The sequence below is a fragment of the Leptonotus elevatus genome, chromosome 7 (assembly GCF_054856555.1).
Source record: "Leptonotus elevatus isolate MCC_2025b chromosome 7, RoL_Lele_1.0, whole genome shotgun sequence".
Classification (NCBI taxonomy): Eukaryota; Metazoa; Chordata; class Actinopteri; order Syngnathiformes; family Syngnathidae; genus Leptonotus; species Leptonotus elevatus.
Window position 1 is genome coordinate 11,271,526 of NC_141245.1, and position 23,167 is coordinate 11,294,692.

General features: G+C 39.1%; 4 protein-coding genes across 5 annotated transcripts in view; 3 read left to right on the forward strand and 1 right to left on the reverse strand.

The window, feature by feature from the left end:
* Positions 1-573: 573 nt before the first annotated feature.
* rflnb (refilin B) lies at positions 574-5,697 on the forward strand. 2 transcript variants are annotated; one of them, XM_086080796.1, is made up of 4 exons: positions 574-664; positions 772-1,105; positions 3,496-3,581; positions 4,422-5,697. In XM_086080796.1, exons 2-4 carry the CDS (start codon positions 914-916, stop codon positions 4,768-4,770), a joined length of 627 nt encoding a protein of 208 aa, XP_085936922.1. In that variant the 5' UTR covers positions 574-664; positions 772-913; the 3' UTR covers positions 4,771-5,697. The 2 variants fall into 2 exon arrangements, with proteins under 2 accessions (XP_085936922.1, XP_085936923.1); XM_086080797.1 differs by having other exon boundaries at positions 580-1,105; positions 4,422-4,729; positions 5,038-5,697.
* A 1,321-nt stretch (positions 5,698-7,018) lies between these two features.
* Positions 7,019-10,122, forward strand: dus4l (dihydrouridine synthase 4-like (S. cerevisiae)). The gene is made up of 6 exons (XM_086081408.1): positions 7,019-7,330; positions 7,444-7,565; positions 7,670-7,787; positions 8,419-8,538; positions 8,605-8,831; positions 8,916-10,122. Exons 1-6 carry the CDS (start codon positions 7,242-7,244, stop codon positions 9,179-9,181), a joined length of 942 nt encoding a protein of 313 aa, XP_085937534.1. The 5' UTR covers positions 7,019-7,241; the 3' UTR covers positions 9,182-10,122.
* An 845-nt stretch (positions 10,123-10,967) lies between these two features.
* Positions 10,968-15,588, forward strand: bcap29 (B cell receptor associated protein 29). Its single transcript, XM_086081409.1, has 8 exons — positions 10,968-11,112; positions 11,481-11,591; positions 12,502-12,602; positions 13,012-13,159; positions 13,234-13,369; positions 13,593-13,695; positions 14,747-14,847; positions 14,944-15,588. Exons 2-8 carry the CDS (start codon positions 11,500-11,502, stop codon positions 14,977-14,979), a joined length of 717 nt encoding a protein of 238 aa, XP_085937535.1. The 5' UTR covers positions 10,968-11,112; positions 11,481-11,499; the 3' UTR covers positions 14,980-15,588.
* A 1,541-nt stretch (positions 15,589-17,129) lies between these two features.
* Positions 17,130-23,167, reverse strand: part of slco1c1 (solute carrier organic anion transporter family, member 1C1) — a 28,968-nt gene continuing 22,930 nt past the window's right edge. Inside the window, exons 13-15 of the mRNA XM_086081171.1 lie at positions 20,206-20,270; positions 19,996-20,113; positions 17,130-19,896 (exon numbers count right to left, since the gene is read on the reverse strand). Coding sequence (XP_085937297.1) covers positions 19,659-19,896; positions 19,996-20,113; positions 20,206-20,270 — 421 coding nt within the window. The 3' untranslated portion in view covers positions 17,130-19,658. The remainder of the gene's footprint in view (positions 19,897-19,995; positions 20,114-20,205; positions 20,271-23,167) is intronic.

Consider the following 23,167-nt stretch of genomic DNA (forward strand, 5'->3'; position numbering starts at 1 on the left):
TTTTGCGTCATATCAATAAGGAAAGCTGGTTTCAATGTTTATGATCCATGTTGGATGATGCACGTATCACACAGCGTCCCAGCAATTGACACACTATCAGCTGTGAACCTGTTTTTACTATATGTTGTACAAAAGTGTTAGGACAGTTTCTACAGTTTTGTTTTTACAATACACACCACCACTATTTGGTTTTAGAATGCACATTACAGTAAGTGTATTAGTTATTTTTTTCAGATTCCATGCCTAAATTATTAACAGTTATTCATATACACTTCAGCATTCATGTGTTTCTATTAGTATGTGACACTGTACACAAATTTAAAGTTCTCAAACATTTAATAAACATCAATTTGGCTTCATTAAATTAAGCCATTGTGGTTTTGGAGTTTCCCAAGACATTGTAGCCCATATACATGTCTGAAAGAACGTGGTTTTCCTCAATGGTCTCTTGGTGCCTTTTTGGAGTTTAAAATGAATACTGTATTCCTAGTAGTTTCCCCTTTTGTCTTTCATCCAATCAACACCGAGGAAAAGCCTCCATGGGGCGGGTCTTTCCCTTTTTAATGCCTGATGGGACTTTCGAGGGAAAAGTTTGAAGCTCAGCCGTGGGGCTGCTCAATTCATGTTCAACTTTGACCTGTTCGGTGATAAAATACAGAAGAATGTATGGTTATATTCATTTTAACGTACAGATTACTGTGCCAGAAGGACTTAAAAAAGGTTAGTGGGAGTCGTGACGGTTTTTCCTTTTTTTTTTTTGTCCTACCCAAGGCACCCGTGCAAGCAGTGAGACGTGACCACGTAGAACGTTAACAAAAAGCGAGGACTAACTGGGGAAACTACATTTTGGAAATCCTTCGCAAGAAGCGTCACCAGCTTCTGGAGTTTCACAACTTCTCCCTTTGAAAAGGAAATGGTCGGACGGTTGAACTTTCCAAATGTTTGCGAAGAGGACCCGCTGGGCATGAGCTGCCGGGCGGACCGAGGGCTAGACAGCCCGGACTCCGGGTTACCGCCGAGCCCGAGTCCCAGCGTTTGGCTGCTGCCTCAAGACAAAGCCCGTGGTGTGAGTCCGGTACCGGAGGACGAACGAAGCCGATCGCAGGTGTGTATCATACAATGTCAATGTAGTATTTATTGAGTTCAGACCGATCCCAATTTGACCACAAATGCAAAGCTGTAAACGGCCGCTATCCCACCTGCACCGAGCTTGCTCCACCTGTTGACAATATGGTGAATCCTCGCTCAGGGAACAAGACCTGACCCAAACTGGTAAAAAAAAAATTTAAAATAAATAAAAATCCCAGTAGTAGACACTAGAGTGGCACCGATTTCTGTCCGATCCCTGATTTCTACAGCCTAACCAATCGATCCCAACTTCTTTAGTTTTTTTATAACCAACAAGCATACACCTTCAATGTTCCATTCTTGTTTGATGGTAAAAATAAATGAACCGTACCTATGAAACAATATAAACGTGTTAATTTAATTGAAGTAGTTCACTCAAATAAAAAAGCCTGTGGGCTAGACTGGCCATCTGCCATATAGGGCAATGCCCGGTGGGCTCTAGTATTTTGAGACCGATAGAGTGCTATTTAATTATTTTCCTCCATTTACCCCAAGAGACCAACGGCCCATTAATCAATTCAGAATGCAGACAGCAAATTGAACCAATTATCAACTTTAGTGGCAGAGCTACGTGGTAGTCAGGAGTCGCATCGGCGGGCCTGAATCAAAATGCCGTTTTGTTTGTTTGTTTTTGTTTTTTCTGTGCTAGCCCAGCCCTGGCCATCTTGCAGCAGAAGAGGAGAGTGGCTTTTTCTTTTTCAGACCTCTGCAGAGGTGGATGAGATCGATGGACAAGATGAGTTTTATTTTAAGACGTCGGACGATCCCCCAAAATTAAGGAATTGGCCCCAATCCTGACCGATCGATCAGTGTGTCTGCCTATTGATACAGTAGTTTTAACCCTAAATGCACCCAAATATGTTTTCCAGATTAATACATCACCTTGTAGATTTGATTTAGAAAAATTGCTCCAGGATTTTGAGGCACCGGCGTGTATGCAAATATTATTTTTAATGCTTTTTTTTGTCTCTATGATAGATGGGTAGTACGGGGGGGTTGTACTGTAATTGCACACGGTGCAGTAAATCCCCCGCAGACAGAGCCTGTCGCAAATACAGGAAAGCTAAGTAATTTACACCGCTCCTAAATGTTTGTAACTGCTTATATTTTAAACTGTAAATATGCTACAAATTACGATCCCCAGACATGTTAATATCATTTCAGACACATCTCACAAAATTGCCTTTTAGAGTAATTGGCTTACAGCTGACAAAAAGATCCGGGAATGCTCGGTGAGCCTGCATATGCAACAGTTATTCCGCAAGTTCCACTAACACCACAGTCTAAACTTGGCTCATCAACAACATACAACGATGTTGGTCACCTGTCGACACACGTTTCTGCTTTCCTATTAGTCAGAGGCTTGACACTCTCTCAGGGCATTGCTGAAAGTTTGCACAAAAAAAAGTGAATAGGTGAGGTTTTCAGCGAACGGCTAAGGATTGTTTTTTTACATAATATTAAAAAAACATAAATAGGTAGGAGTTGAGACTGTACTATTGCAAATGGCTCTTTAGTTGGGTACATGGTGCACCTTAAGTTGGGCAGCTAGCTGATCAACTGTTAAAGTCCAACTCTGTGGAGAAGTTTACCACCCACGTTTCTCCATCATCAACCCCACAAGGACCTCTACTGTTCATTGCCGGGGCTGCCTGTGAGCTGGTGACAAAATGCTAGCTGCTCCTTTGCTAACAAGGCACTTTAGCAGAAAGCAGGGTATTTTCGCGGCATCTTTGGGTGTGACAGAAAGAGCACAAAAATATATGGTGTGTGGTTTTTTTAAACAAATAGTATGTTCAACAGGGGGAAAAAAGTATCATATTTCCTCACATAGTGGCTCTGCGTGCAGAAAGTAACGGGCTCCCATTTGAGAGGAGGTGTTATTTAAACAGATAGCCTACATGTCGTTAGCCTAATAGCATAATTAGCCAAGATGTTTTTGGAAAACAAAACACAAGAAATTCAACAGACGAGAAGAGTCCAAATGTCTCTTGGTCTACAGTTAGAAATATCGGAAATGAATGATGTGATGCTGTACATTAGAAATTAGTTTTTCAATTGTTTGTGTTGCGGCATCTGTCACGGTTCAAATACACATGAAGTGAAATGAATTAACACATTGGCTCACTTTCCATCAGTCTCAAACTCTGGTCCTCGAGGGCCACAGTCCTGCACGTTGTAGAGGTGTCCCCTCCTCCAACACACCTGGTTCAAATGATCAGGCTCGTTATCTAATCTCCTGCAGAGCTTGCTGATCATTTGAATCAGGTGTGTTGGTGGAGGGAAACCTTTAAAACGGCGCGTAAGACCACGCAAACATTCATCCTAGCGTTCTTGTTTAATGGTATTTATTTATTTATTTTTCAGGCTTCGGCTTTGCCCGCTGGTCCCTTCCAGCCTTTGTCCTATGGGGAGGGTATCGCAATTGACCCTTTACCTCCAAAAGAAGTAAGGTGGGTTGTGTTGAAAAGTCCTCCAATCCATCCCTACGTTTTCTGTTCTGTCGCTGTGTTCATGTCTGCGGCCTTGTTCTCCCGGCCTTTGTGTTGGTTTTCTCTGGTTACTTAGAGTTCCTCCCAAAACATGCGTGTTACGTACATGGAAGGCCTTAAATTGTATGCATGGATTTTTGTGAGGAATGCGTTAAAGCTACTTGCCAAGTATAATTTTATCCAAAAAGTTACTTAGATAATTGTATCCATTTGTGTGCTACGAAAAACCCAAACAAACACAGAGAACAGCCACTAAGAACAATAATGTTTTTGCCATCTTTTTGTTTTTTTCTTTTCTCCTTGAGAGCTCAGTATTGTTCATTCTGTAATTTTACCGATTCGACATGTCATCATCATTGCTTTTTTTTATTTTGTATGTGCGTGCGTGTGAGTGTGTACTCATTAGTTCACCTAAAACCTATTAAAAATCCCATGCCGTTCACCTAAACCGAATACTTCAGAATCCAGCTAGTCGTGAGGTTGTCAGGAGACCAGAGGAAGGATCAAAGAAAAGAAAGGAAAGTGAAATCCAGCACCGACCAGACATTACCTACTACCCACCGGGTTACCAACTAGAGTCTTTCACCAACCCCAGAAACATCTAAATTCCAACAAATTAGGGAGACCACAGGAGAGACTGAGGAAGGAAGGATAGATGAAGCAGAGTGAGATCCACAGACATCAGCTTCCACCGATTCAACGACCAGAGGAAGAAGCAGATTGTGTTTGAATTTCGATATGTTTTTGCCATCTTAACCCAATGGAAAACTAAGCCGGTCAATCGCCTTCTACCATCCACAGATACACCTCCTCACTGCACTATGACTCGGACCGCCACTTCATTCAGAATGTGGCCCTGCAGCCGCGGGGTCGGGGCCTGGAGCACTGCGTGCAGACCATCACTGCCTTGTCACACAGCACCTGGCGTCATTACAAGACACAGCTGGATTTCCAGCCCCGCCATCGGCCGCAGATCTTTACGAGCACCACCATCATCTACCCCAAGAAAACGAGCTCCGTGTACGCCACAGAGCTGAGCTACGAGCGCCACCGGCGAGCCAGACGTTTCCTCTCCAGCGTGGAGTTGGAGGCAGCGGGAAGCTACCTCAGTAAGACGGAAGAGGTCATTTCGAACGACCCTGTTCTGTAACGTTGCCCTTGGCTGGTTGTCGCTGACCCTGCTGTGTTGTCTTTTAGTTTTGAGTCATTAGTTAATTTTTTATTTTTAATGCCAGTGAGCGCGTGCACTGTTACATACGGCAGAGATGTAAAGACAGTCTAAAGTGGAGGTAATATCCATTCATTCCATGTCTTCATTATTCTGCTATCGGATGAGCCATCCATTAGAAATGACCTTTTTTATATGAATTTCCAGAAATACAATGCTGTATCTATCTCAGTCTTTGTGTTTTTGCAGATCTTGCCCAGCCAAGGCTAATGACTTGACCGCCATTGAAGCCTCCCATCAAATCGGTCACTGCCTGATGCTTAACATTTTACATTTTAATGAGAAGCAAAGACTGATGACATTTGTATTAGTGAAGGAAAATAAGAGAAATTCACTGTCGTGTAGGGGGTTTGGCGGTGCATGCTAAGAAATCACTCACGGAAGATTACCGCACTGCACAAAGGGTATATACTTAGCTATGAGGGTTTTTCTTTTTTCATTTCTGCACTTAAATTATCACAAAATAAACTTTTTCCAGCCCGTTTTTAAATGCAATGCATTATACTAATTTTGGTGGATTAAAGTAACCATTCAATATGAGTAAGCTTTTGTAGAAATGACTTGGGCATGTGACGTAGATGGAACAGGAGTCTTATGTGACAAATACACTCACTGGCCTACAGGTGAAAAGTAACACACTTCATTCCACTACACTTTTTTTATGACATTTGAGTGGAATTTGTATTTATTCTTTCTAAGGTTTAAACAGCTGAGATTTTATCATTTGATACGTTTATATTGTCCATAGATGTACAAGATTTGCGGTGTGTTGTGCTCTGTGTCTCACAGATGTTTTTGCTGTTGCTGACTTATTTGGTGCCAATTTGAAATAAAATGATTCAAGCTTAACATTTTTTTCTTATTTGATAGAGGATAAGTGAACATGGATGGATGGATGGATGTGGTTACTAAGTGACTACCTCTTCGGCAGTTTTTTTATTTTATTTTGAAATGGCTTGGTCAGAACCATCAAAAAGCCCAAAACGGGTCACAATACCGCCCAGGGGTCTACCACGCATGTCCGCCTCAGTGCAGGTCGTTATATTGAATCCGGGCTCGGCTGTCCTGTGTGGAGTTCGCATTTTGTTCTCCTCTGCCTGCGTAGGTTTTCTCTGGGTACTCCGGTTGCCTACCTACTACATTCCAAAAACATGCATGGTAGTTTGAAAAAAAAAATGTCCGTCGGTGTGAATGGTTCGTCTGCGTGTGCCCTGCCATTGGCTGGCGACCAGTTCAGGGCGTACCTCGCTTACCGCCCAAAGACAGCTGTGATAAGATCGAAAACTCTTGCGACCCTTGTGAGGATAAGCGGTTCGAAAAATTGATGGATGAATGGAAGAACCGTAAAGATTATTTGGGTAGTGCTTGAGCGCCTTGCAGTGGCCAAAGATTACAATGATTTCAGTTTAGAGGAAGAGCAACGTAATTATATAATATATTAATATATGTATGAATAAAATTAAAATAACGCAACATTTTCTTTAATTAAAGAAAATATGTTCCTGCCCGGTTTCTTATCAGGTACCTTTCACGTGATGCGTAATCATGATAACCATTACACTGTGGAACCATATTCGGTAATAGATTTCATATGAAATATAACAAAAAATCCGTAGAAATGTTTGTATTTTAACTGGTAGGCAATAATTATTACCTCTTTTTTGTTGACATCATGCCTTTAATGGACAGTACAGTTAGAAGCGGGAATGACACGCAGGAAAGGCAGACGGCACGGGAATCGAACCGGCGACGCTTGCTCTGAGTGCAGAGTGTTTTTTTAAATTAATTGCTTTATTTAACAAATTGAAATCAAACGCCAAACATGGCAAACATTAAGGAAACAATCATCATTACAGTACACAACAATCTCACAATAACAGTAAAGGAAAAGGAGGAAAAATGAAGAAAAATATGCCAAGGGTCTTAAACTAAGAAATATTAAATACACCAAAATGAGAACACAAAATTAAGGTCTTGATAGCAGTATTATTTTTGGAATTAGAGATGGACTGTAAATACAAAACAGAAAAAAATAGGTTTCGACTTTACACATTTACATTTATGAATATACAACTTAGCAAGATAAATTAAAAGATTAATCAAATAATATTATTTTTCAAATGAATCGTCATAGTTCAAAAAAATAAAAACGTTTTTTTCAAAGGCCACGCCCACATTTTTTTTGCATGGTGGACGGGAGAGTGAGTACATGTGTCGGAAGCTGAAACTTGGACTGCATATGTAGCTTTACAAACGCAAGGACATGTTAGCAAAATTGTGCTTGTGTTTGATTTGAAGCGGTGAAAGAGTGCTTCGCCGGGGACTGCCCACGAGTGGATACTGAGTCAGGCGTTAGCTGGTCATGCTAAGTGGTAACGCTAAGCTTGGAAAGGATGAAGACCACTAACCACAACAGTGTTACGGGCATGTTTGAAGAAGGAAATGTGGTAAAGATGTGTGCGCCGATGGTTCGCTATTCAAAGTAAGTTTGATTCTTTGTAGCTCTTGTTTTGAAACCCACACGTAATGTAGTGTGGCTCGGCTGGCTCCTTAGCGAATCGAAAAACGTACTTCCCCCGTACTATTTCTCCACAGACTGGCTTTCAGGTCATTGGTTAGGAAGTACAACTGTGACATTTGCTTCACTCCAATGATTGTTGCGTCTGACTTTGTGCGATCCATCAAAGCCAGAGACAGTGAATTCACCACGAATGAGTGTGAGTAGGAGCAATTCGTGCAATGTTGAGTGCTACTAAGTGTTTATCTGTTGGTATATGTTTTTTTTTTATGTTGTACTGCTTTTGTCTATTGTCTGCGATAGATGACAGACCCCTGATTGTGCAGTTTGCTGCCCACGATGCTCAGACTCTGGTTGACGCAACGTGTGCAGTTGCACCTTTCTCAGATGGGGTTGACTTGAACTGTGGATGCCCCCAGAGGTGCATGTCTACCTGCTTTAAGTTCCATTCTTATTTTGGATTTACACAGCACGTCCAACTGTTCAAAATCAAACAGATTAGATGTGTCAGAAGTAATACACAACTTATTATCACATTTAACAACAACCATTTTGATAATCAGGTAATGTTTAAACGCCCTAGAACAGATTAACCAACTATAATGGGCAATCACCAAAATTACACAAATACCTCCACAAGCATCAACAGCCAATGCAGTTTAGTTGGCTTGTGCTGATTCTATCTCCACATTGATTTAAATGAGGGTAACTGATGGGCTACAAAGGCCGAAATAATCAATCATGCGTTTTGCGCTTCATCAAAACACAATGACTAGCAAAACTGAAAAAAACACAGATCTTTACAAAAGACGGAGAAATCACGTTAATTGCATAGCTAACAATTGATAGTAATCATTTAACAGCGTAAGAGTTGCCATGATGCATGTCTCAAATGTCCCACCTAAGAGCAAAAAAAAAATTGGACCTTGCAATGTGAATCCAGCCTTAGAATTGTTTTGTTTTTACTGTTTCGGTCGCGGTGTTCAGAATATATTAAGACCGCTTTACTATGATAGCTTTAGCATCTTTCAATTCTATTTTTATATTTTCAGATGGGCCATGTCTGCAGGATATGGCGCGTGCCTTATCAAGAAGCCTGAACTGGTTAAAGACATGGTCAGACATGTCAGGAACCAAGTGGACAATCACTATGCAACATCCATTAAAATAAGGTAAAATACAAAGTGATTAAAAAAAAAAGATGATCACAAAAATAATGAAATTGACTTAATCTGTAGAATACAAAACGACCTAAGGAAGACAGTTGATCTGTGCCAGAAGGCTGAGTCAGCAGGAGTATCGTGGATAACAGTGCACGGTCGTACGTCGGAAGAGCGCCACCAGCCAGTCCACTACGACGCCATAAAGACAATCAAAGACAGCGTGTCCATTCCGGTCATTGCCAATGGGGACATCAAGTACCCACGTGATGTGGAGTCGATTCACCAGCTCACTGGTGTAGACGGTGATGTTTGTTTTTTGTTTTTTCAAAATCCAAATTGCTTTATTGAAAATCAATTGAAAATCATTTCCTGTTGATTTGCTGTAGGTGTGATGGTAGCGCGAGGCTTGCTCGCTAACCCGGCCATGTTCGCGGGGCACGAAGAAACCCCTTTGGAGTGTATATGGGACTGGGTGGACATCTCGATACAGCAGGGCACGCCATTTACGTGCTTCCACAATCATCTCATCTACATGCTTGAGAGGGTTAGCTCACAGCCTGAGAGAAAAGTATTCAATTCTTTATGTAGTACATCAGCTGTAATAGACTACCTGCAGAGCACGTATGGTTCAGTGCGTGATTTGGGAACATGAACATCCACATTTTGTCTCATTAGCGTCGCGGGTGAGCTGGAGCTTATGACTTTGGGGCAGGGTAAACCCTGGGCTGGTAGTCAGACAGCCCTTCACAGTCAAGTATCAAATCAAACTTTATTTGTATGACACGTTTCAAAAGAAAATGCAACACAAAGTGCCCCACAATAAAGTAAAAACAAATCCAAAATGTGACATTGATTTTCATCGATATGAACGCTTCTGTGCATTTCATGGTCGTTGAAATGTTGCCACATCATGCAACGACTCTTTAGATTTTGAATCCCCACAAAAAACGGCTGAAATTCGCCACTCATGAAATATTACCCAGCATTTTATGTCCATCCTGCTAATTTGCTAAATTTGTGGTCAGTAATAATGTAATTAATAAAACTAGTTTGACCCCTCTGTGTTGATATCAATTGTCATGTAACAGAACTAGTTTTGTTCTTTCTACCAGAAACCGTGTCAAGCCATCATATATAACAAAATACATGTGAGTACTGCGTTGTGAGGTTGAAATGGACTTGTTTACACATTCTCAGGCTTTATTTAAGTATTCAGAAATGTAGAACATCAGTAAGCAAATCACTTAGTATTGACTGGACCAGGCCAGATGGAAGTCAAAATTTCCTTTAAAATATTGAGACTAATTTAGGAGGAGTAAATGCGCGGTTAGTGGACAATAAAGTCCCATAGTTAATAGCAAATAGCTCGTGATGGCCAAATGAATCTTTTGTGGAAAAAAAAGCCACTTTCGAATTACTTCGAAAATGGGTTCAGCCCTTCAAGCATCAGTTATAGTGCCCTCTCCTGGCGAAAAGCAAGACTGCAGTGGATTTAGAACATCTTTGCTTTTAAATATTTATGTACACAAAAACTGAACAAGAAATGCAAGCAAAACTTATTATTTATCAAATAAAGGTTGATTAATGTGTTTATTTTCCTAGTGATTAGACACTTCTTGGTTTGGGTGTGCCTGTGTAACTATGACCAGAGAAGGTTATAGTCTAGTGTAGTGGTTCTCAAATTAGGGTCTGTAGGCACTCCTGGGTGATACATGAGATTTTTTAATATATTTAAAAGTATAAGTAAATATTTCTGGAAAAAAGTTAATACAATGAATTTTATATTCAGAAGGCAATTGAATTTCAGTGTCCTAAAAACAAGCATTTCCCCAATACCAGAATGGTTTGACCCACTTGACTTGAAAACTTTATTTAAAATTCTGTTAATTACATTTCTTTCTTTCTTTTAGAAGAGAGCTTTACGATGATCCCAAAAGATGACACTTTATGTTGATAATAATCTGTGTGCACAAATCTTCATTAATAATTAAATTATTATTATTATTTTTTTATATCTTATTATTTCCAAATAGTTCAAGAGACCACATAGATACAAATTCCAGTTCCAAAGTTTAATAATAAATCAGACAATGATGGCACGGCATTCGTTTTTATTATTATTATTATTGGTTAGGGGGTACTTGGCTGAATTTTTTTTTTCACAGGGGGTACATCACTGAAAAAATGTTGAGAACCACTGGTCTTGTGTGTGGCGCTCGTGAATAATCAAGGAACAGATTATGTTAGAGTGCATGAACATGTTTGGGATTTGAAATATATGAGGAGTGAGAGATACGCGTTTCAGACAACGGATATAGATGGATTAGGGTTATCCTAACCCTATATAAATACATATAAATAGTAAGAAGAAGAAAAACACCGCCACCGTAGGGGAATCAGGCCAAATACCTTTTAATTTGAAAGGAAGCAGCGGAAGACATGCTTTTCTCAGCGGAAGTTTTGGAGTTTGCATAAAGCAGGAAGTGTGGCAAGCAGACCGACAGATGCAACTTTTCATGCTGTCAAAATTGTTTTAACAAAAAGTCGAAAATTCCCTTTGGTCGTCGATTGTGTGCTTTCCTGGTAAGTCAGCAAGCCATATTATTCAAGTGAGGCGTGTGTGAAGCGTTTATGTTTTTAAATAAAACAGTTGGAAGTTTGGGTTGCAATCATGGGAAACTGTAAATAAGTGTGATTAATTTTCACATGTCGCCTCTTGTGAGTATTTTCACGTCACATTATTGCTTGTGACGACGTTGCGCCGTTTAATGTAATGTAATGTAAACCTTTGAGTCATTTGTTAGCGCACATTGTGTTGAACCATGAAGTGTTGACAAACAGGTTGATAACTGTCAGCCAAGATGGACCGCGCCTTCCACTTAACCTGTCGGTACACGACGGAGGTTGTTTAACCAGAGTTCGCTAATCTTGCCCTGTTGCACTTTTTCAAGTTGACCTCACCACATCAAGATGACCCTACAGTGGATCGCTGTGGCCGTCTTCCTCTATATGGAGATGGGGATTCTTGTCATCCTCTGCCTGCCATTCATCTCAGCTAAGGGGTGATGCACAATGTTTTATAAGCAACTATATAGTTTTAAAAAAAAAGCCCACTATTAACTAAAGTCAGCATGTCTAAAATACTACCCTGGGTGATTGTCCTGCGGTGTGAGTTTTGTTTAGAGTGATTTTTCGAGAAAAAATTAATAAATAAACGTCCAAGGCAGACTATTGTAAATGTTAAAAAGTAGAGCCACATACTTTCACTTTCACTCTCACGAAACGCAACGACAGCCAACTAGGAAGCAACCTGACCAAAAGCTAAGCTAGTAAACGTTGTGTTGAGTATTTGAAAAGTGTCAATGCGTCAAGAGAAGACTTTGCCAACACAGTAGTTAAGTTACCAAATAAGCTAACAGTTAGCCTAGCCTAGCTTCTACTAGTTCATCTATGATTAGTCTTTCTTCTTGGAAGAACAGAAGAACTCACCTATTTGCACTTTTTCTAAGGTACCACGTTAGCGTAATGGTAGCTAGCGTTTTATTTTATTTTTTACAACAGAGCCAGCTAAAAGGCTGCAGAACACTGACTCTTCCCGAATTCGACAAGGACAAGATCATCGCAAAAAATGATGGATGGGCTCTCATCTCCGCGCATTGGGCGTTTAGCATAACGGGTCTTTGCGATGTCAGTCACTGATGTTAATTATGTCTGGTGAAGTGAGATCTTTTTTGCAAATCTGAGCTCAACCCATAAGAATTTGTGATTGTAAATCATGAACAGGTTTATCATTTGAAATTACTCATAAAACATCCCACACCAAAAGAAAATCACTCAGGATGTTTTTTTGTCGACTTTGATCGGAAGGAGCAATAAGGATAAACTTTGGCCTGATGTTCAGAATGTTTGTAACCTGCTATAGGGATCAATGTCTAACTGTCTGTGTCTGTTTATGTCTGTGGTGTATTTTAGATGGCAGCGTGTTTTCAATTTGAGGATCTGGAGCCCGGTTGCCCGCTTTTGGAACAAAGGCTTTCTTACAATGATAATCATACTTATTGTCCTTTTCCTCGGTAAGTGCAAAAATAGGAGTCTCGGATTTTTGTCAGTACTAGAAAGTAGTGATGGGAAAATGAAGCTTCATGAAGCACTTGTGATATTTTTTGACTCCTCTAGATGCCACTCTTGGTTGAAAGATGCAGTGGAAATGTAATCAATTTCCTTTGCACTAGCCTTTATATTTAAACCAAGAGCACCATCGAGGGGAGTCAAAAAATATTACAAGTGCTTCATGAAGCTTCATTTTCCCATCACTACTAGAAAGTACCCTTCTTTGGGGGGCATCACAAGGGAAAGACAAAAACGATAAAAAACACTTTGCTGGAGTTAAATCACTAATCAGGATTCCCCAAAGTCGTGTTTTGATAAGCTTCTAAACAAATGCTGATGACGTTACAACATGGTGTGCTCCTTCATTTATAGATGCCGTCCGCGAGGTGAGGAAGTACTCTATTGACAAGCTCGGCACAGACGCCAAACTGATGCCCAACATGCACGACCACATGCACATGAAGCTTTTCCGCGCCCAGCGGAACCTCTACATCTCCGGCTTCGCTGTCTTCCTCTGGCTGTGAGGCTTTGCTTCACTCTTAAAGATTCAACTTAAGTGGAATTGTCAGTTTGTTATTTATTTTTTGTAAAAAGGGTTATGAAGCGAGTGGTCACCTTGATTAACCAACTGGCTTCAGTATCTGAGACTACTGCTGCACTGCAGGCACAGGCTGACAATGCAAATAAAGCTGCCAAAAAGTACACTGAGGACAACGAGCTGCTGAAGCAGGTACTGATAGTTGGACAGACCGATAACAAAAACTGAATCAGAAAATCACATTTACAGTACTGACAGGTTAAAGTGAACAAGAACCATAATGCCCTCTAGAACTGATCTGTTCCAAATCCACTTGTACTCAACCACACTACTTTAAATGACATTGTATGCACATGTGATGACTAGTTCAACGCCACCAAGCTTTTGTAACCATGTGCTTGACGTGTCTTTGCAGACTCTGAAGGAGGGTTCAGGAGATAAAGCAACTGCAGAGGGCATGGAGCTCTTGAGGAAAGAGTTGGAGAAACTGAAAGAAGAATTTAAGGCTTCCGAAGACGGTCAGTGACAAAGAATATCACAAGTGGTTCATGGAGCTTCCATCAACCCCCCCCCCCCCCTCCCCTCTTATTTATTTTTAAACAAATATATAATGTTTCATAGTGATGAAATGTGTATGAAGTTAAGGTCGCAGGGTCCCACCATTGGTGAGCTATTTTTGGATCAGAGATGTGGGCTACTCATGTTGTCCTTGGGGCTAACTAGTACCCGCTGTTTTTTTTGTTAGTTTTTTTTCTGAACAGAGCAAAAGGCATCTCTGTGTGCGGCATCTCTTGTCTTTTTCCCTCCCTCCCTGCTCCATTACGCACCAGGAAGGAGAAAAAGTTATTTGAAATCAATTAACATGGGGAAAAAAACTTATGTTCACTCAAAATGAACAAAATGGTTACTTTTCAACTACCATACTTTTTATGCTAATGTTCTGTATTACACTGTACAGACACAGAATAGACATGGATGTGCATGTTTAATCTTGCCCACATATCCGTGTGACAGCATGTTATCACCATGACAGACATGTTTCTTCTGTGTTTGTGTGTAAATTGGCTTCACAATTAAGTAGGGATAGACCGGTCATCGGCCCGGCCGATATTCAGCATTTTATGAATATCTGCCTCTTTTTTTTTTTGATGGCCAATAAATTAAAAACTGTTATTTTTGCTCCGATGGGTGCTTTTCTTCTTCGTCTTGTCTGTGGCTGTTGACTCCCTGCAGCATTGGCCCGCCCACAGCACCGTCTGATTGATTGCTAACAGCTAATAAGCAGCAAAAGCCCCCGAGCTAACGTTAGCTCGCAAATTAGCGGCTACTTGGGAGTTAGCTTGTGGGCTAATGATTAGCCCGCGAGCTAACCGCTGGCTCGCGCATTACCAGCTATTTAGGAGTTAGCGTGCAGGATAAGATAGCCCGCGAGCTAACCGCTAGCTCACGAATTAGCGACTATTTAGGGGTGATGTGCTGGCTAACTTGTTAGTGCAAACCTGGCGCAGCTGTTGTCTCAGCCGTTAGGTTTTCGATCTCTTGACGCGTGTTGATGTGTGTCAAATGCAGCGCTGAAGAAGTCTGAGTCTGATGCGGATGGATTGAAGAAGCAGACGGACGGCCTTGCCAGGGAGTACGACAGACTACTTAAAGAACATCAGGAACTTCAGGTGATGCTTTTTTCCTCAACGCAACTTTACATTTGGCTCAAATGTTCCCCTGACCAGCCCACAGTCATTGTTCCCGCTCTATGATTTGTCTTCTAGAATGTACAAAGTCCTGTAACCAAAAAAGAAGACTAACCTTTGGAAGGAGTTCTCCATGCAACCCCTTGTGACAAAGCGCAAATGACGCCTGAAGTACATGCAAGCTTCTAAATGGAATACTTTTTTTCCAATTATTATCATCTTTTTCGGTCTCCTGGCGCCTGACTGACTTTTAAAGGACAGTTTCACGCCCTCTTTCCTGTTTCTGCCTGGCACTGCGACTAAGAGGATTGTTGCTCGAGTCAATGCTCTCTTATTTTTAGTTTGGGACTTCTCTGTAATAATCAATTTTTCTTTTGTGTCTTTTGAAATCTCCTAATGGATCATTCCTTTACTCTCCACCTCCATCACGAGTGGAAAGTTGCTGCTCTCACAAGTTTACATTTACTTAATGAAGCACACATGCGCTGTCAGATCACTATGTCTTAGTTAACTTTAATTTGAGTGGTGAAGTACTGCTTTGTCTTAAATTGAGTGTGTCTATTGAAAAATGGAAGAGGTAAGTAACACTTGTCACAAGGTGTTTTCTTTTTTGGTGTTATGGTGACTGTGTGAGTTTTACAGCATGGGATTTAAACTGTTCGAAAAGTTTGTTTAAAAAATGTACCCATTTTACTTAATCTATGGAAGATGTAAATCAAGGAAGCTGCAGAATGTTTTTTTTTTTTCCATAGTCGTCTTTTACAAAGCACCTCAACACATTTTTGGGGGGGTATTGGGTATTAAAAGTTTTATTACTTACAAGGTATTATTTGACATTTTTACAAAAATAATCCTCAAATGACATTATGGTTAACTTCCTTCTGGTAAATACTTGAGGCTGACACAGCTGATTTCAAAAGACAGTAGTCACAATACAATTGAACCTCCCATTAGGTTATTTAGCATATATCCTCCATTTTATAGTCTACATTTATGAGGACATTGTATGACTACATGTACAAAGTATATAAGGAGGATGTCCCCCCCCCCCCCCCCCCCCCAAGAAAGAAATGTAGTAAACACCTGAGGAAATCATGTCTGTTGGGTTTTGGCATCCGTTTCCTCACAAACCCTCACCCAAAAATGTCACAAAACAAAGTCACTAGTGTAAAGTCTAACAATGTCGAGGTAGAGCTAAATACATATCAGCAATATAAATAAACAATTTGTGTTACAGTTGAGCCATTGGTCGAAAGCCAAGGGCAACAGTTGGCACAGCTCATCGCATGGATTTCCCCAATACGACACAAGGCAAGCATGGCGGTAAGAGATCGCCATGGGGACTACAAATATGCCGATTTGAGGATATTAATGTAATTAGGCGCCTGCTTGCAACGCAAAGCACTGGCGAGAACTGTTGCTAAGCAGTTAAGGCATTTAGTATATCAGCATTCTGTTCAGTATTTCAGTGTGGCTATAGCAGTGCGGTGAGTCACAAGGTCTCGAATTAACGTTACGGATCCACTTAGTAGAGCACGGTGTTCTAAGCGCTTAGTACGTTTGCCTTATGATTCTGAGGTTAAAGGTTCAAATATCACCTTTGTCCTTCCTGTGTGGAGTCTTTACATTCTCGATTTGCTTGTGTGGGCTTCCTCCCACACACACACACACACACACACATATATATATATATATATATATATATATATATATACACATATATATATATATATATATATATATATATATATATATATATACATATATATATACATATATATATATATATATATATATATACATATATATATATATATATATATATATATATATATATATATATATATATATATATATATATATATATATATATATATACATATATATATATATATATACATATATATATATATATATACATATATATATATATATATATATATATATATATATATATATATATATATATACATATATATATATATACATATATATATATATATATATATATATATATATATATATATATATATATATATATATATATATATATATATATATATATATATATATATATATATATATATATATATATATATATATATATATATATATATATATATATATATATATATATATATATATATATATATATATATATATATATATATATATATATATATATATATATATATATATATATATATATATATATATATATATATATATATTAAAAAAAAAAAAAAAAGACTCAAAATGGACGAATGACTATAAATGGGACCGACTGTATGTACAAGTGGGACAAAATGAGGCTGGCGAAATCCGCCGGGACTTGAGACATAAAGCTCTCAACCCGGGACTGTTCCAGGTGAACAGGGCGTCTGGTCAGTGGTACTCAAAATGGATAAATGAATACATCCATGATGGTTGTTAGCATTTTTTGTAAATATCCATTTTGATGGGGTCAAAGTGAAAATACAGGAAAGGCCGACAGTCCAATAAATCTTCTGGAGGGTGCTCTGACCCAGATGGCAGTTTTCCCCACAGGAGACTGGCCTTTGATCATATACGATAATGCATGTAAACCCTGCAAGGCACTTTGTGGCACAAAACATTCAGGCTTTTCTGGGTGGTTGGTTCCGTAGCAGTCGAGGCACTGTGAAGTGATGTCCACTGTACTCCTGCTGCACTCTTCTACCCTGCCTATCCCGCAGTTATATTGCACTCATGGTACTGGGCAGAGGTGGCAAATCCAGGTCCAGAAAGTATAAACCCTGCCACAGTTTGGCTTTAGCCCCAGATAGCTAGCTCCCAAGGTGCTTGTTTACCCTTTAGCTAGCTCCCATGGTGCTTGTTTACCCTTTAGCTAGCTCCCATGGTGCTTGTTTACCTGCTGGCTAGCTGGCATCAGGGGCTAAAGCCAAACTGTGGCAGGGTTTTTACTTTCTGTACCTGGATTTGCCACCTCTGGTATTGTGTCCAGGGCTGGTTATTAGTGGTGACTTGTGGTCCTTGTGTTCCCCAGTTGGCACTCATGACCATCTCGTCTGTTGGATTCAGTCGCTTGCTGTTGCGTCGCTCTAATTTCTACATATCACAGCGTCTGGGATCCCCTTTGTCCTCTTGGACTGTCCTCTCACGCTCCAATTCTTTAAACGGGTGCTTTACTGCTTCTGTCAGGTCCTGTCACTGACTTCCCAATCCACAAATATACATTGCAACTGCTGCCACAGACTGGATCCTTGGAAATAGTATTTCAATTTATGGCATCGAGTGCTGATTTATTTTGCTGTTGCCCCAAATCCCAGGCAGAAAGCCCTGTTCTACCCAATGTTGTTGCTCTATTTTCTTCTCATTGTACTGTCCAGCAGCATCTCCCCAAAACATACATGTCCATGCCACGTAAACTGTAATGGAGGGAGGATATCTCTACTGTTGCACAACAAAACAGTTCCAGTACTGTAAGACATTCAGGTCCCCATACCGCATGACTTGATGCAAAGTGTACGGGTAAACAAACAAACAAAAAAACTACAGTGAAAATATTCTGTTTGTAATTTCGTGTGTAAACTAAGTGTAATTATTTACTCTAACATGAGGATAATTAAAAGTTAAAAAAAGAAATTTAGGAGAATGACAGGCAAAAAAGTTGTAATTTTGTGAGGATAAAGTCAAAATATGAGAATTCAGTAGGCTGGGCGATATGGCCAAAAAATAAAATCTCGATTTTTGCAGTCATTCAGGACGAATACGATTTTAATATAATAAAATCAACAAACGTTTCATTTATTCAAAAATGATTCCTGTGCAAAATGTTCAGACAACAATAATAAGTTTACTGATTCTAAATCAGTTTTGACATCAACTTAACATTCATAGTTTGTGCTTAAATGCCACAATTAAGTAGTTGGTAGCTCTTGTAAACCAACCATCCAGCATTCTGCCACTTGTGCAAAATTACAAATCACAATAACATTTGGGTGTAACCGAACATAAGAACAACAGCTTTTAATAAGCCAGAAGATGAAACTCAATTTCACGATTTAGCAAATTTTCAACAAATTGATTTTTAAAATGACGATGTATCGAATTCATTTGATTTATTGCCCAGCCCTAGAATTCAGTAATGTAAAAAATAATAATAATTATTGCAATTTTAGGGAAAACCCATTTTTGAGAATAAAACCCATTTCTTACTGAGGGGAGAACATTTGCAAGTGTTGGCTAAGGAAGTGAACGTGCACTCCCGTCAGGGTTCATTCACGGTTTGCTAAACATTTACTAAACGTGTGAACGTTTATGATTTTATTTTGTAAATGCACTTATGTCCTCAATTGTTTGTGGGCTGGCATGATCCCTATTCCCTGCGAATAGCGGGGGTCCACGGTATATGTTGTATGGCTTGATTCTCGTAATACAACTTTTTCTTAACAAATAATACTGACTTTTTCCTCTTAACATTACAACTTTATCCTTCTTATTCCCACTGTTTTTTTCTTTCTTGTTATTAATATTCCTTCATACATTAAAACACTACCTTTTTTTTTTTTTTTGAAAAAACAAGTACAATACATTCAAGAGAAATATTGTAGCTACAGTATATCAAATTTCTCTTAAATCCTCAATGCACATGAAATAGTACATATAGAATTTATACTTTAAATAGATTTAATATGATTCCCTGCAAATATTGTGTATCGGTGCGTATGTAAAGTTAAGTTTGTTCATCTGCATGTGATGAAAAGGAGGTTGGCGGTCCTTGGAGTTTTTTGTTTTTCTGTCTCTCTGGGGGATCACAGTCGTGTCTCACGCTCTGTGCCGTTTTCTGACGTTCTTTGTAATGTCTCAGAATTTGAGATCACACATTCTTCCTTTCTAAGCGCTTCCAGCTCTGTTCCGCCATTGGCTAGAGATTTACGAAGGCTGTCGTTTTCCTCCTTCTTCAGCTGCCTGCTGAGCAGGATGAAGCCGGGAATGCAAATTAGGAACGAGATTGTCCGCAGGCCCAAAGTCAGGCCCAGGTAGGCTATCCTAAAAAGAAAGAATTAGGGGGGGGTTGGGGGTATGGTTGGAGGTATGTTAATACATTCCTTATACAGCACTTATTACTTAACACTGAAAGAATTCTACCTGTACTTTGTAGTGTTGTAGATTCTACAAGCTCCTCTTCCACCACAACGTTTCTGACCCCATTTAAGACATGTGGTGTCAATGATTGCACCAAAATAAATGGGTGCTGGGATTCCGGCTGTATATAGAAAGTGAAACCATTTCAGTCAACGCAGCACATTGTACTAGTACTGTACCGGTGCTATTAACGTTTCGAAGGACCTTACTTACCAAGCGTGTGTGTCGCTAGAGCGTGAAATCCCAAAGCAAATGATTTCAGTTGTGGTTTGATGCACCTATAAGAAAGAGATTTGGTATCATTTAACTCATTCACTGCCATTGACGACTATAAACGTAAAAAATTCATGTGAACTATTTCTATTAGTTTAACATTTTCATTTTATTAAAATTTTTATGAAAACCTAGAAAAAAAATGTATTGTGCATTTATAACAGATATAACATTTGCGATTAATCTTATTAAACTATTGAAGTCATGTGATTAATTACGATTAAAAATTTTAATCGTCTGACGCCAATTATTTAAATTTTATTAGGGGCGTAAGGCAATAATTTTCTTTTAATAATCACATGACTTCACTAGTTAACTAACGATTAATCAAACATTTTATATCTGTTCTAAATTTACAATAAAAAAATTCTAGGTTTTCATACTGTCAGCAAAAGCGGAAAAAAATAGTAAAAATGACTTTTTGACGTCTATAGCCGTCAATGGCATTGAATGAGTTAATGCTGTATATGGGTCATTGATGGACAGGTTAGCCCGATGATGCCCACTTGATGAATTATCATGTGGTGCGACCAAAAGGAAATAACCAATTTGGGATTTTTGTTTTGAAATGCATTTTAAAGACAAGAGTTTGGATCATCCACAAGACAGTCAAGAACCCATGGGAGCAGCTATCAGGTTTGTACTGTCTTACAACTATGTCAAAAAGTTACGCTTTTAGCTACTGGTCTGTAGTGGTCATATTTGGACAAAAAAACAAATACAGTATATTGTTTTCATTATAATTTAATTTGTGTGTCTAGCTAGCTTGGTTTGTTTAGATGGTTAATTGTTAGCCTCATAATGTTGATTTAAGTGTGACCGCCCGTCCTCTGGTTCGACCATTATAGAAAGCTTTTCATGATTGCTTTTAGATGACCTAAATTGTAGGTAATAGTAAAATTGTAGATAATAGTAAATAATAGGGGTGTGAATTACCTAGTAGCTTGCTTTATAGGTCACAATTCAATAACGATGAATCCCGATGCAAATCTATAAGTCAATTGTGTTGTTTTGTTTTTACTCAAATTTAGAAAATACTAATCAATAAACTTGTACATGTACACTAAGATTTGTATGAAAATGTACTTCAAGCTTATAAACTGCTATTTAACAAGAAAATCAAATTTTAAGGCTTAATGTTCCACTAATATAATATCTTCCATGCTTAAAGTGTGAACCCTAACTCTAATTTGTTGAATATTTCCATAAAAAAAATTATCTTTAAAAATCGATACGGCTGCGTATAGAATTGATACGAGAATTGTGCGCTGTAATATCGCGATATATTGCTAAATCGATTTCTTTTTTATAACGCCCCAAGTAAATGATAATCAAGAGTAACTATTTTAAGAAGAGAAATCTTGGTTGGAGAGCCCCTTTTAATTAAATTTCCACTTTCCCTGGTCTCAAACGCATATCTGAGTATGCCCACTTCAAACTCTGAAAATAGAACGATCATCCCAACATTTTGGATTTTAATGGACATTAAGCATTTTCCTCACTGTAGAGAAAAAGCTTAACGTCAGGAAACCGTGATGAATCTTTATCTAAATGTATATCTACCGCCCTTCAACCTCTAAAAATATTACAACGATCACTCCAATATCTTGGATTTTATGGACTATTTTGGGAGGTTGCAATATACTAAAGGCATTTCAATTATTTTCTTTTGGGTTTATGATTTGAGATACGAGTATTTTTTAGTTCTGAGTGTTTGAATTCATCTCATATCTTTAGCCCACAGTCCGCTGGGATAGGCTCCAGCAAACCTGTGACCATAACGGATACAATTGCTCCAGGAAATCAATCGATGGACTTGATTTTGATACCAAGTAATTAAACAAGCACAAAAAGTCAAGTGTGGGGGTTTGCGAAGTCTGTAAATGGCATTCTTAAACATGGTCTTGCATTATTTAGAGACTTAAGGTCACGCCACAATGCTGCGTGAAACATGTTTATTCAACATGACTCTGTCTCCAAATTCAAGCTGTGTTCTGGAACGCTTTCCTAGAAGGAGATAATTTCAGATAATTCCGTTTTATCAAATGATCTCAAGAACACAGCGACCACTGTCATTTTTAATCGAAGTCCGGGACACGCAAGAAATTTCCAAGAGTCTGCCTCGCAACCAAACTAAGCAATCAGGGAAAAGCTTATTAGCCTCTTTCCTGCATCAAAGTCATGACATTTATCCGTCTTTTATACGGATTCTAGTGAAGAAGAAGCATATGACCGCAATCGTGTTAGCGAGATATTAACAGTGTACAGTTGATAACGTAGTAAATCTTGACATATGCCAAACAGGCTTGGGGAGTAACGGAATAGATGTACCGCCGTTACGTAATCAGATTGCAAAAAAAATGTAAGTGAATTCCATTACAGTTACAGGAAAATATTAAAAATGGGAATTACTTCGAGGGATTACAATTTCTAGAGCGTGAGAGCGTGTGCGCGCCCGCGCGAGTGGGACCATTGCTACATGTCGGGGCGGTGGGAACGAACGAACGAACGAACGAACTAGCTAACTAACTAACTAATCGCGTCCTCCACACACGGGCAGTTTGAAAAAGCTTAATGAACGGGAGGAGAAAATGGCGACCGGTATTCACTGGAACTTACTCGGACCGAAAGTTTGAACTGAGAGTCCAGCGGCATGCTACGCGCCGTAGCTAGTGATGGGAAAATGAAGCTTCATGAAGCACTTGTAATATTTTTTGACTCCTCTAGATGCCACTCTTGGTTGAAAGATGCAGTGGAAATGTAATCAATTTCCTTTGCATTAGCCTTTATATTTAAACCAAGAGCACCATCTAGGGGAGTCAAAAAATATCAGTATAAGTGCTTCATGAAGCTTCATTTTCCCATCACTAGCTGTAGCTTCTTGCTAGCTAGCCCGCTAGCC

Coding starts and splice junctions, on each gene's coding strand:
- rflnb (XM_086080796.1), top strand. CDS start 914: ATGGTCGGACGGTTGAACTTTCCAAATGTTTGCGAAGAGGACCCGCTG. Junction 1,106..3,495: donor ACGAACGAAGCCGATCGCAG/GTGTGTATCATA, acceptor TTTATTTTTCAG/GCTTCGGCTTTGCCCGCTGG. Junction 3,582..4,421: donor TTACCTCCAAAAGAAGTAAG/GTGGGTTGTGTT, acceptor TACCATCCACAG/ATACACCTCCTCACTGCACT.
- dus4l (XM_086081408.1), top strand. CDS start 7,242: ATGAAGACCACTAACCACAACAGTGTTACGGGCATGTTTGAAGAAGGA. Junction 8,539..8,604: donor GCAACATCCATTAAAATAAG/GTAAAATACAAA, acceptor CTTAATCTGTAG/AATACAAAACGACCTAAGGA. Junction 8,832..8,915: donor CCAGCTCACTGGTGTAGACG/GTGATGTTTGTT, acceptor GATTTGCTGTAG/GTGTGATGGTAGCGCGAGGC.
- bcap29 (XM_086081409.1), top strand. CDS start 11,500: ATGACCCTACAGTGGATCGCTGTGGCCGTCTTCCTCTATATGGAGATG. Junction 13,160..13,233: donor TTCGCTGTCTTCCTCTGGCT/GTGAGGCTTTGC, acceptor TTTTGTAAAAAG/GGTTATGAAGCGAGTGGTCA. Junction 13,370..13,592: donor ACAACGAGCTGCTGAAGCAG/GTACTGATAGTT, acceptor GTGTCTTTGCAG/ACTCTGAAGGAGGGTTCAGG.